General features: G+C 55.7%; 1 protein-coding gene across 1 annotated transcript; it reads left to right on the forward strand.

Moving 5' to 3' along the window:
- The first annotated feature begins 797 nt into the window (after positions 1 to 797).
- On the forward strand, positions 798 to 13,128 carry CCSAP (centriole, cilia and spindle associated protein). The gene is made up of 4 exons (XM_079763735.1): positions 798 to 914; positions 1,779 to 2,212; positions 7,613 to 7,881; positions 9,831 to 13,128. Exons 2-4 carry the CDS (start codon positions 1,834 to 1,836, stop codon positions 10,005 to 10,007), a joined length of 825 nt encoding a protein of 274 aa, XP_079619861.1. The 5' UTR covers positions 798 to 914; positions 1,779 to 1,833; the 3' UTR covers positions 10,008 to 13,128.
- The last annotated feature ends 361 nt before the right edge of the window (positions 13,129 to 13,489 follow it).

Raw genomic sequence — 13,489 nt, forward strand, 5'->3', positions numbered from 1 at the left:
TTGTGTATGAGCAAGAATTATAAAAAGAGCTGGGGCCCTAGCTGGTTTGGCTCAGTGGATCGAGTGTTGGCCTGTGGACTGAAGGGTCCTGGGTTTGATTCTGGCCAAGGGCACCAAAAAAATAAAATAAAATAAAAAAATAAAATAAATAAAATAAAATAAAATAAAATAAAATAAAATAAAATAAAATAAAATAAAATAAAATAAGAGCTGGGCCGGTCGGCCGTGTGGCTCAGTGGCTGAACGTCAGCCTATGAACCTGGAGGTAGGGTTCGATTCCTGGTCAGGGCACATGCGGGGGTTGCGGGCTCCATCCCCAGTAGGGGGCGTGCAGGAGGCAGCTGATCCATGGTTCTCTCTCATCGTTGATGTTTCTCTCTCTCCCTCTCCCTCTCCCTTCCTCTCTGAAATCAATAAAAATAGATTTAAAAATGTTTGGGGTGTAGACAAGGAGTTATTCTAAAACGTGAAATGGGTTAAAGCCGGAGTAACGGAGAGGAAGGGAGGTGTTTCTGGGAAACGCACAGCGCTGGTGTCAGGCAGGGGACGCGGCGGCCAGCTGGTCCCCGACAGGGTGGCCACGCGGGACCCTCAGGGACGCCTCCTGCGGCGGTGGGTGCGGGGGCAGCGCCTCACCGGACGGGGTCCAGCGACCCGGGCCGGGCGCCCAGGGCGGCCACCCGCCTGCACCTCGCGCGCCGCGCTCTGCGCTCAGGCAGCCGCCCCCACGGACCGGGCGGGAGCGCGGGGGAGGCGTCTGCTCCGGGGACAGAGGCGGCGTCTCCGCCGGCGGGGCTGCCGCGGCAACCGGGCCGCCATCGGCGACGTCCTGCTCGGGAGGAAAGCGCGGGGACAGCGGGCCGCTCCGGGGGCTGCGCCACGCGCGGAGGACGGGCCGCCGCGGCTGGAAGGAGGTAAGGCCTCCCCGGAGGGCGCTCGGGGGACGCGGAGGCCCCTCCGCTCCCGGGATCCCCAGCCCCGTCCCCGCGCTCGCGTCCTCGGCTCCTCGGCCTCCTCCCCCCCCCCTGCGCCCCCATCCCCGCTCCCGCGGCCCTCGGGCCCCGCCCGGCCCGCAGTTCTGGCTTCCACGCTCCCGAGTCGCCTTCCCGGGTGACCCGCACTCCCGCAGCCCGGGCCGCTCCGCCCTCTTCCCCGGGGCCGCCGACTCGGACCCACGGAGGCTCCCAGGACCTGGGTGCGGGGTGAGGCGCCGCGCGAGCAGGTGCCCCCAGGACCCCGCCCTTCCCCGAAACTGGGCCGCCCACTCCCGCGCTGCGCCCGGCCTCTCCTCTCCCCCCGCCCCGCCTCGCCTCTCGGTTACCCCGCGCCCCTCCGCGCCCCGCCCTCGCCCCGCGCCCGGCACCCCGCCTCCCGCCTCTCTTCATCTCCCGCCCCGCTCTCCGCGCCCCGCCCCCAGGCGCCTAGAGCCCCGCCTCCCAAAGCCCCGCCCCGCCCCTCCTTTACCCCGCCCCTAGCCCCGCCTCCGCCCGCCTCACAGAGCCCCGCCCCCTCCGCGCCCCGCCCCCAGGCGCCTAGAGCCCCGCCTCCCAAAGCCCCGCCCCGCCCCTCCTTTACCCCGCCCCTAGCCCCGCCTCCGCCCGCCTCACAGAGCCCCGCCCCCTCCTTTACCCCGCCCCGCCTCCCAGAGCCCCGTCCCCGCTTCCCAGAGCCCCGCCCCCTCTGCCCGCTCCGGGCGGGGCTCCGGATTTAAATGTCGCGGCGGGCCCGGCGGCCGGAGGGGCAGGACGGGCCTCTGTGTCGTGTCCCGGCTCTCGCAGGCGGCGGCGGCGGCGGCGGCGGGACCTGCGGGCACCGAGGCCGGCGGGCGGCGCCATGTCCCCGGGCAGCGGGGTGAAGAGCGAGTACATGAAGCGCTACCGGGACCCGCGCTGGGCCGAGTACGCGCCCTGCTACCGCGAGCTGCTGCACTACCGCCTGGGCCGCCGGCTGCTGGAGCAGGCGCACGCGCCCTGGCTCTGGGACGCCTGGGGCCCCGCCGGCTCCTCGGACGACTCGGGGTCGTCGGCGTCGTCGGGCGCTGGGAGCCCCGCGCCCCGGTGCGCCTCGGCCTCGCCGCCGCCGCCGCCCGCGGAGGGGCCGGCCAGGCGGGCGCGCGGGTCCCCGGAGGAGCCGGCCGCGAAGCCCGCGAAGCCCGGGGATGCGGAGGCCGGGGACGCGGAGGCCGGGGACGCAGAGGACACGCCTGTGCCAGGTACCGGGCGTCGGGTGGGGGGGGCGGGGGGTGCTCGGAGGACTGGAGGTGCCCTTGGCATCGGCACCGCCCCCTCTCTCTTCCTTTTTAATCCTCACCCGAGGACGCGTTTCCATGGGTTTTTAGGAAGAGTGGAAGGGAGAGGGAGAGACAGGGAAACATCGATGGGTTGCCTCCTGCACGCGCCCGGGCCGGGGAGGAGCCTTGCAACCGAGGTACGTGCCCTGGACCAGAACCGAACCCGGGACCCTTCGGTCCGGCAGGCCGACGCTCTATCCACTGAACCACACCGGCCAGGGCTGCTTTATTCCCTGAATGGACGGGGAATCCGCCCCCCTAGAGACAAAATAAGGGAGATGTCAACCCGCCTCCGCCCCCCCCCGCCCCCCTTATTTCCTTAATCTGGGGGCTCCAGCCAGCAGCGAGGGCGAGGTGGCCTTGGGGAGCCCGTGTACCCCCATCTGTGTATTCCTAAGCACCCATTTATTTATTTTTTAATGAGAAGAGCCCAGCTTTCGTCAGAGGCTTAGAGGCGACTCCAGGAGGCTCAGATCCACCGCGCTGAGCTTTCTGTCTTGTGAATGGAGCTGTTGTGTTGGGGTGTGAACCCCGGGACCTGGCCGCGCGCGGGCCCGGGGGAGCAGTTTGCATTTGTTTACGGCAGAGGGTGACGTCACTCGGGCGGGTGGGGCCAGGGCCTGGCCCGCGCGCACGGGGTCCCCTCCACTTCCCTCGTGCTCTCGCGCAGCAGTAGCTGGGAAATGGCCCTGGGGGCTGTCTCTGCACCGGTCCGTCCCCCTCTTTCCTGCCCAGAGGGCTGCAGAGTTGGGGGCTCCGCCCGGGAGGCGGGAGGCAGGAGGGGGGGGGGATGCTCGCCGGTGGTAAGGGCCAAGTTCAGTGACTGGGATACAGTAGCCAGCGGTGCCTTCCTGCCGCCCTCTAAGGTGGGGCCTGGATGTTAAAGAGGCTCTGGTGAGAAAAAGAAATACAATACCTTTCCGGCCACAGATCTCAGAATATGTATTTTTCTCCTTCAAAGTGCAAAACAATCGTCAGAGGTAGGACCATCATTTTAAAAATAGGTTTTTATGGATTTCAGAGAGGAAGGGAGAGAGAGGGGGAGAGAGAGAGAAACGTCAATGATGAGAGAGAATCATGGATCAGCTGCCTCCTGCAGGCCCCAAACTGGGGCATGTGCCCTGCCTGGGAATCCAACTGTGACCTCCTGGTTCCTAGGTCCGTGCTCAACCACTGAGCTAGGTCAGCGGGGCAGTGGGCGGTTTTATATACTAGAATGATGAGCACTCTTGGGTTTTCATAAAACATAAACATTTAATTCTTGTTTTTACGGAAGCCAGATATATACACAGAATCATATAGTTCTACTAGAGGCCTGGTGCACGAATTCGTCCACCGGTGGGGTCCAGCGGGCCAGCTCCAATGGGGGCCGATTAGGGGTGGGATCAGTGGTGGGGGAGGGGACGCAGGAGGTTGGCCAGCTGGCCCACACCCTTATTGGGGTGAGGGGAGCAATCAGGGATGGCTGGCGGGGGGAGGGGCTACGGGTTGTTGGCAGTGCGCATCATAGCGACTGGTCGTTCTGCCGTTGGGTTGTGGGCTTTTATATATATAGATAGATACGGCTTATTACAACATCAGCATCTCCCCGCCACACCAATTGCCTATTCCTTGGGGACCACTTCCAACGCCTCTGGATTTTCCTTTGGTGTTTATTTCTGTGACTCCACGTAGCATTGCTTTCATTGACATGTCCTGAGGTGTTTTTTTTTTAAATTTTATTATTATTATTCTTTATTGTTGAAAGTATTACATATGTCAAGATGGGGGACTCTTTTTTATTTTTTATTGATTTTTTACAGAAAGGAAGGGAGAGGGTTAGACAGTTAGAAACATCGATCAGCTGCCTCCTGCACACCTCCTACTGGGGATGTGCCCGCAACCAAGGTACATGCCCTTGACCGGAATAGAACCTGGGACCCTTCAGTCCGCAGGCCGCGCTCTATCCACTGAGCCACACCGGTTAGGGCTGTCCTGAGTTTTTTAAGTTTTTAACATTTATTGGCTCTCTTTTTACCTCTGTCCTAACCCGGACACACGGCCCATTGCTACACCCTCTGCATACAGGCATCATGGAGTTTGTTAGCTTCATGATGAGTATCTACACTTCTGTGCCTGTGCAGGTGTGGCTCAGAGCTGCCCTCGCTACATTGCCCTCGCTGGTGTGGCTCAGTGGATAGAGCGTCGGCTTGTGGACCAGAGTCCCGGGTCCGATTCCGGTCAACGGCACGCACCCCGGTGGCAGGCTCCTCCCCGGCCTGGGCCCTGCTCGGCTCGTGCAGGAGGCAACCCATCGATGTGTCTCTCTCACATCCGTGTTTCTCTCCATCTTTTCCTCTCTCTTCCAGTCTCTCTAAAAATCAACGGAAAAATATCCCCGGGTGAGGATTAAAAAAAAAAAAACAAGCTGCCCTACATTGTTGGCGGTGCCCCCTTTTCTTCCTTTCACAATGCAGCCGGCACGTCAGGTTCACTATCGCTCAGGACATCATCGCACGCCACCCCTCCCAGGGCCTCTGACCTACTTGCATCTGGCCCGGCGGCTGCTCTGGGCGGCGGCTGCGGGTGGTGCCTGGGGAGGGCCGTGGCCACCGCCCTGGCATCCTTGGCTTCTCGTTGGGGAAGAGCCTCGTGGTGTGGCTTTCCCGGCATCTTCTCTCTTGGTGGAGTCCCTCCGGGTGCATCTCAGCTCCCAGCAGCTTCCGGAGAAAGGCGAGGTGAATTTTCGGAGGCCTTGCATGTCAAAGGATAGCCCTCTTTCTACCCGCACAGTCCAGCGAGGTGGTGGCTGGGCAGGGAATGCTGGGTCGGAAGGAATTGTCTCGACATCTGGAGGCATCGCTGGGCGGGGGTGGAACTGGCGATGTTGCCGGCACAGTTTCGGCTCGTTCGGATCCTGGTTCTGTTGTAGAGCGCACCTCCCCGCCCTTGGGAAACTTGGCGTCGTCTCTCTTCGAGTTGAACTAGTCTTCTATAATAATAAAAGCGTAATATGCTAATTAGACTGGACAACCTAACGACCTTCCGGACGTCTTTCCGGACGACCTTCTGGACGAAGCCGGGGCTGCGAGGGCTGAGTCCCTTGCACCAATTTTGTGCATCGGGCCGCTAGTGTTTCATAATTCTGGGAAGGTTTCTTGAGTTGTTTCTCTCTCTCTGTCTCTCTCTCTCTCTCTCCCTTTTTCTGAACTACTTAGTTGGATGTTCACTTTGGTAGAGTCAAGGTCATTGCTGTCGACAGACATGACAGGTCATCTATCAAGGCCCCTGAGTTGGACTGCCCGTGCAGGGCTCACTGTTACTTTAAAGTGAACATGGAGCCCGGCTGGCGTGGCTCAGTGGTTGAGCATCCACCTGTGAACCAGGAGGTCACGGTTCAATTCCCGGTCAGGGCACATGCCCGGGTTGTGGGCTCCATCCCCAGTGTGGGGTGTGCAGGAGGCAGCCAATCCATGTTTCTCTCTCATCGTGGATGTTCCTATCTCTCTCCCTCTCGCTTCCTCTCTGAAATCAATAAAAAAGAATATATATATTATAAAAGGGAATGTGGGCATAAGCAAGAAAAGAATCACAACGGAAAGTGGTAAGGAACAAGGGTATGTCTTTAAACAGTGGAGAGATTTGGGAAGAGCAATCCATCAAGTCCTCACTAGCGCCCAATTCTGGAGCCTCCGGAGCAGGGGGACCCTTAGGACCCACGACTGGGAGGAGCCTGGCTGCAGAGGGGCTTTTATTTGGAGGGAGGGGTAGGCTGCCAGGAAGCTAAGGCTCACAAAGGGGTTCCACAAAACAGGACAGCACAGCCTTTACCCAAAACGGGGGGTTTATAAAGAGTGATGGACGGCAGGACCACGAAAGGCCATGAGGGGGAATAGTCGTGCTTCGGGGTGTTCACCGCGGGGCGGCTCTGCCCACAGAGTGGGGGACGGGTGGCCTGTGGTCACGGGGGCATTTCTGCTGCAAATGAAGGGTCAGCCCCTTGCACACGGCTCCCAAGTCTCTAGCTCTTCACCCTGGGGATGTGGGGCTGTGCACCAGGTGGGTAACCATGGAAACCACAGCCTATTGTGATGGGCCTTTCAGGTTGAGGTCGCCAGCTCCCTCTTCCCAGGAGCGTGTCAGAGCCACGCCTTGTCCAGAGTGGGGAACATCGGGAGGGATGGGAGCCTGGAGCTCGAGTTGAGCGACTTAAAAAATAACGAGCCTGTGTAGCTGCTGGTGATCCTCAGAAATCCAGATCCTCCAAATCCAAGACCAGGGATTTGTCTTGGGGTTTGGAGAAAGCCATTAGGCCGAAGAGGTCCCTTGCTTTAAAAAAAAAATTAAAAAATTAAATGATTTCAGAGAGGAAGGGAGAGCGGGTGAGAGAGAGAGAAACATCAATGGAGAGAGAGAATCATGGATTGGCTGCCTCCTGCATGCCCCTTGCTGGGGATGGAGCCCACAACGGGGGCACATACCCTAATTGGGCATCAAACGGTGACCTCCTGGTTCACAGGTCAACGCTCAACCATCAAGCCATGCCACCCAGGAAGAGATCTCTTTTAACATTTAGTCTCAGAAGCCCTAACCGGTTTGGCTCAGTGGATAGAGCATCGGCCTGCGGACTGAAGGGTCCCAGGTTCGATTCCAGTCAAGGGCATGTAGCTTGGTTTTGGGCACATCCCCAGTAGAGGGTGTGCGGGAGGCATCCAATCTGATTCTCTTTCATTGATGTTTCTAACTCTCTATCCCTCTCCCTTCCTCTCTGTAGAAAAAAATCAATAAAATATATTAAAAAATACTTAGTATCAGAGTATGAGGGACAGTAGCTGCCTTTGAATAGGCTTGGCTCAGCCTTGCTCTGTTTGTGGTTAATTTAAAAGTGGGGTCGGCCCTGGTCGCTGTGGCTCCGTTGGTTGGGCGACGTCCCTTGCACGGACAGGTCGCTGGTTACGGAAAGATTCCCCGTCAGGGCACACGCCAGGGTTGCTGGCTCGATCCCCAGTGGGGGGCGTGCAGGAGGCAGCCGATGGATGGTTCACTCTCATCCATGTTTCTCTCTTCTCCCGCTCTCTCTCTAAAAATCAATAAACTCTTCTTTAAAAGAAAAAAAAATAAGTAAATGAAATAAAAATGGGGCCGCCGGTTTGAAACGGGTCACACTCGCTTGTTTCGGCATCTCTGCGTTAAGCGAAACGTGGGGATGGGACGATGGGTGAAAACGTTACTGACTCAGTGAAGCATAATGTGTCCCTCAGCCCAGATAGTTAAAGGAATTATACTCCAACCCGGGTTTTAAAGCGTCTTCCTCTTGTGTTGTCTTCTCTTTAAAAAAAAAAGCATCGCCCGTCAAAGGCGTCAAGGAAAAACCCGAGGAAGAGGTCGGGACGGCAGAGATGGGCCGGGTGCCCGGCTGCATCAAACCCCGCCAGCACCCCAGCGCCCTGTTTGCCAGAGGAAACAGGAAAGCGGCCAGAAGTCCTCAAAGGTCGTCCAGTAGAACGAGAGAGAACAAGCACCCCTTTGCTCTGTACGGGTGGGGAGAGAGACAGACGGACACAGGCAGCCAGAGGACGCACAACGTCTGTGCTTCCGCGCCGGTGCACGAGGTGTGTGTGTGTGTGTCACGCGTGTCTCTGGGCTCCCCCTTGGAGGGAGGGGGACGGGGAAGGGAGGGCACAGGTGTGCTCCTTGGAGGGACAGTGGGCTGGTTCCTCCATTCTAAATGGTTTATTATTTATTTTTATTTTTAAAATATTTTTTATTGATTTCAGAGAGGAAGGGAGAGGGAGAGAGAAACATCCATGATGAGAGAGAATCACGGATCGGCCGCCTCCTGCACGCCCCCTACTGGGGATCGAGCCCACAATCCGTGATTCTCTCTCATCATGGATGTTTTTTTTCTCTCTCTCCCTCTCCCTTCGAAATAAATATATACACACTAGAGGCCTGGTGCACAAATTCGTGCACCGGGTGGAGTCCCTCGGCCTGGCCAGCGATTGGGGATGATCGGGGCTGGCCGGGACGGGGAGGGGGCAGGACCACAGGAGGTTGGCCAGCTGCCGGAGGTTGGCTGTGCGAGCGCACTGACCACCATGGGGCAGCTCCTGTGTTGAGCTCCTGTGTTGAGCGTCTGCCCCCTGGTGGTCAGTGCCCATCATAGCTACCAGCCGGTCGTCTGGTCGTAACAGTCGCTTAGGCTTTTATATATATAGATATATAAAAAAAAGAAGCAGAAGGAGAAAGCACAGACTGTTTGAATTCTGATTAAATGCCATAATCCCATTTTTACCAAACAGCCTTCTAAACCCCGGCAGCTGGTGTTAGTTAGCGGGATATTTGAGACAACAGAGGCCGGGGTTTAACAAAGACTGGCCGGTCCCTGGGGTTAGGCTTAACCAGGTCTGTCTATGGCATCAAATGTCCGGGGTGGCACAGTCCCTGGAGGGTTTTTCTTTTTTCTTTTTTAACTGCTTTGCTGTAAAACATTTCAAGTCCTTTCATGGAATATGTGCCCATGCTTAAAGCTAAGCAGCTCCAGTGATTTTCCAGAGCCAATTTCCAGAAAATTGGCTGCTTACCATTTGCATCTCTCCCCTGCCTTCCCTCTGAGGTTGAATGGTCTGATCGATGTTTCTCTGTCTCTGGATCTATTTTTGTTCATCAGTTTATGTTGTTCATTTAAATATTTTTTTTTAAAAAAATATATGTTTTTATTGATTTTTAGAGAGGAAGGGAGAGGGATAGATAGAAACATCGATGAGAGAGAAACATCATCATCAATTGGCTGTCTCTTTTCCCCCACACTCCACCCCTCCCCCCCCCCCCCGTGGGGATCGAGCCCACAACCCGGGCATGTGCCCTGACTGGGAACCGAACTAGGGACCCCTTGGTTCGTGGGTCCAGTGATGCTTAACCACTGAGCCACACCGGCCGGGCGCAAATCAGTTCCAAAGCCACTTAACACGTTGCGGACGGAGCACGAGAATTCTGGTGTTTCCTGTGATTACACAGTGTTTTACAAAGTATCATATTTTTAAAAAGATATTAGCTTGTAAGAACATGTAATACATAACTTCAAAATGCAATGGGTATTTCATTGTAAAGCGTGCCTTTAACATTTATGTAAAACGTGTGGTTTTTGTTTTTTTTTTACTCGTTCAATAGAGACTTATCGGGCCACTGGGTAAAGCCAGCAATAAAACGACTGGTCCTCCATGTGTTAAGTTATTCTTACAAATATTAAATATTTTTTAAAATATATTTTATTGATTTTTTTTTACAGAGAGGAAGGGAGAGGGATAGAGAGTTAGAAACATCGATGAGAGAGAAACATCGATCAGCTGCCTCCTGCACACACCTTACTGGGGATGTGCCTGCAACCCAGGTACATGCCCTTGACCGGAATCGAACCTGGGACCTTTTGGTCGGCAGGCTGACGCTCCAAACACTGAGCCACACCGGTCAGGGCTAAATATTTAAAATATAACTATTCTTGCAAATCGGTTCAAAAAGCCGCTTACGTTATTTCTGCTTTTCCTTTATGAACGCTCCTTAGATTCATGAGTCGGCGTTACGGGCCAAGAACAGAAGGCAGGTGGAAAAGAGGAGGCTGGTGGCTCAGAGGCAGCGCGCGCACTCGGTGGACGTGGAGAAGAGCAGGAGGCCCAAGCCGGCCGCCTCGGAGAGCCCGTGGGTCACGGAGTACATGCGATGCTACTCGGCCCGCGCGTGACGGGGGAGGCCGCTGCGTCAATAAAAGAGAGCAAACGAACCCAAGCCGCGGACTCCCAAAGGAGGGGCCATGGGTGTGGGACACCAGCCCCTGGTGCCAGGCTTCCGCCGGGGTTCCCGAGAGAGGCTCCCCTGTGGATGCGTCCCGGCCCAGGCCTGGCAGCGGGTGACCGCGAAGCCATCGCCGTTGGCTTCTGGACGAAGCTAACTCCCTACGTCTTTGCTCTTTCTTCAAGGGTTTTGTCTCAAAGCATCTTCATCTTTTAAGACATCGACACCCAATGCCTTTAAATGGCTAGAGATGCTTCATAGTTGATATTTTCTCCCGGAAGTTTGGGGCAGGCCCTGACCTGAACGACTTTGCACATTCCACGGTGGGTCCTGCCACCTGCAGCATCGGACTCGCCGGCCCGGCGTGCAGCTGCGCGAGCGAATGTCAAATCCACGGGAGTCTCGGCACGGACGGACGTTGATGCGGCGGGTCACGAAGCTGGAACCCGCGCCGACGTTCCGTTCAGCACGTCAGGCGGCTGTGATCGTGAAGAGTTTTTTGGGCTCAGGGAGGGTCCTCTGTCCCCCTCAAGCCACCGAGTGGGCACTTGTCATTTCACAGTTCGGATGCGTCCCAGGAGCAGCACCCGCGTGCCGTGGAGAGCACGCTCCCGTGTCCCGGGAGTCAGACTGTCGTGTCATTTTGCTTCTGTCCTTGTGGGATTTCCCTAGAGCGTCTGATGAGGGCCGGTCTTGCTTGCTCATGGCAGGATGTCCTCCTCCTATCCCCGCCCTGAACTTCTCGACTTTCCCCTCCACGGAACTCACCGGGGACGGAGCGTGATCATGGGCACACTCAGGCTCCGGGTGGAATACATTCCTGGCCAGTAGGGCTCACACGGAAACTTGTGCGTGGGTCCCCGTGGGAGGCCGTGTGGCAAGGAAGGGTCCCTTCCCGCGTCCACTTGCTTTGGGGACAGAAAGAGTGGTTTTAAGGAAGCCTGCCTCCCACCCGGCGGAGAGTCCACGGGAAGGATGGGCGCTGAGTCCCGTGGGCGAGGGGAGACAGTGCTGGGCCAGCCGGGCGCCGGGAGGGAGTGAATGCCAAGCTGGTGTTGGGCGCGAGGTTGGGCGATGCCTCAGTGTACGCCTCCTCTGGGTCTTTATAGAACGAGGGTCGCTTTTTAGAGCACCAGTGGGTTTTATTCCACAGAAAACCACGTGATGATGTCAACTGACAACCGTGGTAAGCCTTGAAAACTCCTACGGAAGGGCCGTGAGCATTGATTTGTTTTTAAAAAAGACCTGGAGACTACTGGTGTGCGGCGTTTTGGGAGGAGTGGTTGGGCAGAGAGCGCCCCTGCTCAGGGAGGTGTGACTTGGACAGGAGGAGGCTCGGTGTGGCCGGCGTGGCCTGGCGAGGGGTGCTGGTCACCCTTGCTGTGGTCATCAAAGCCCTTAGACCCTGCGAGGACCGAGAGGTGAAGGCAGCCGTGGTCAGTGCGGTGTAGCTGATGGTCAAGCCACGCCCTGCTGTCCGGGTTCGGGTTTAGCCATTCCGCCCAAGTGCTTCTGTTGCAGCTGACAATCTTAGGGAAGGAAGTCCCTCTTCCCCCAAACCCTCCCCCTCCCCCCAAACAGACTGCCTTAGACACCCAGCTTCCCGCCCGGCCGGCGTGGCTCAGTGGTTGAGCATCGACCTATGAACCAGAAGGTCACGGTTTGATTCCCGGTTGCGGGCTCCATCCCCAGTGTGGGGCGTGCAGGAGGCAACCGATCCATGGTTCTCTCTCATCGATGATGTCTCTCTCACTCTCTCTCTTCCTCTCGGAAATCAATAAAAACATATATTTTAAAAAGAGACCCAGCTTCCTCCAGGCTTTCAATAAGCCACACCCCTCCCTTCAGGAAATACTCGCATTTAATGAGCTTATTACGAAAGCCCCAGATGGAGATCTGGAAAAACCAGGCCATTTCCCCGCTTTGTATCCTCCCCCGAGGATATTTTCCCATTGATTTTTTTTTTTAGGGAGAGCGGAAGGGAGAGGGAGGGAAAGACAGAGAGAAACATCGATGTGAGAGTAACACATCATTTGGTTGCCTCCTGCACATGCCCTGACCAGGGCCAGGGCCGGGGAGGAGCCTGCAACTGAGGTATGTGCCCTTGATCGGAATCAAACCCCCGTACCCTTCAAGTCTGCAGGCCGATGCTCTATCCATTGAGCCAAACCGGCTAGGGCTCCCCTCCCCATCCCCCTTTTAAATAAGGGTCAAATGACCAAGATTTTTAAAGTAATTTTAATGTGCATGAACAATGAGTAGTTCCACACGAATGAATTGTGAGAACCCTTCCCTGTGTTCAAGTCATTAAGGTCTCCAGTTACCTTTAGAGCCTATGAAAGGTTTTACGTTGTAACCATTTGATGGTTTGGAAACTAATATGTAATCATGTTCTTAAGTCTTGGGCCGACTTGCCAGACAAGCAGATAGTTTAAAAACCCCCTTTTATGTTGGAAAGTTTGAAACTGCTTGAGGATCCAGTGATACTTAAACTATGGAATAAAATCATGGCTACATAGACTTTCAAAATGTTGGCTTTAAAGCTCGTCATGGAAACAATTTGCCAAATTTCTGTGTTACTTGCTATGGAGAGAAGTCAAAAGCTTAACGTCCGCACTCGCTGGACCTAGGTGAGTGAGAAGCAACCTGGAATTCATTCTTTTTATTTTCTAAAAAAAAACCTAAAAGACAACTCTCACTTGGTACCTCTGGGTAATGCGTAGGCCTCCTCCTCCCCGTAAAATTCCTAAGCACACAGAAACATTTTTAACGTTTATAAAGGAATTCTCTACAGGGCTCATCTTATAGCGGGCACTTAGGTATGCCACTTTCTATGTAATAGCTTTGTTACTTTTATGCATGGAAGAATGGTGGCTGTTGGGGTTATTGGAAACCATAACACCCAGAACAGAACACTGGCCCGGCCAGTGTGGCTCAGTGGTTGAGCGTCGACCTGTGAACCAGGAGGTCACTGTTCCATTCCTGGTTGCAGGCTGGATCTCCAGTAGGGGGCATGCAGGAGGCAGCCGATCACTGATTCTCTTATCATGGATGTTTCTATCCCTCTCTCCCCCCCCTCTCCGTTCCTCTCTGAAATTAATAAAAATACATTTAAAAAAATAGGAAGGTGTAAGGTAATCAATGGGAAAAACTGATAGTCGGGCTCAACACGCATAGGAAGTATCGGACGTATCTTGTTAAACCTTTCTCTGATGAAACACCCATCGAGGAGTCCATGTGATGGCGCATGTTCAACCACGGATGTGCTAACCAGAATTCATCCCCACAAAGCACAAGTTCCAGCGTGTCACGCTCACTCACTTCATTCACATTTTGTTTCCAAGTCACTGCAATATTAAACAGAAGCAAAAAGCAATACATTGATCTTAGAAAAGGCAGCCCCCACGCCCAGGGCAGTGGGTAAAAGCACGA

This window comes from Cnephaeus nilssonii (genome assembly GCF_951640355.1).
Source record: "Cnephaeus nilssonii genome assembly, chromosome: 23".
Classification (NCBI taxonomy): domain Eukaryota; kingdom Metazoa; phylum Chordata; class Mammalia; order Chiroptera; family Vespertilionidae; genus Cnephaeus; species Cnephaeus nilssonii.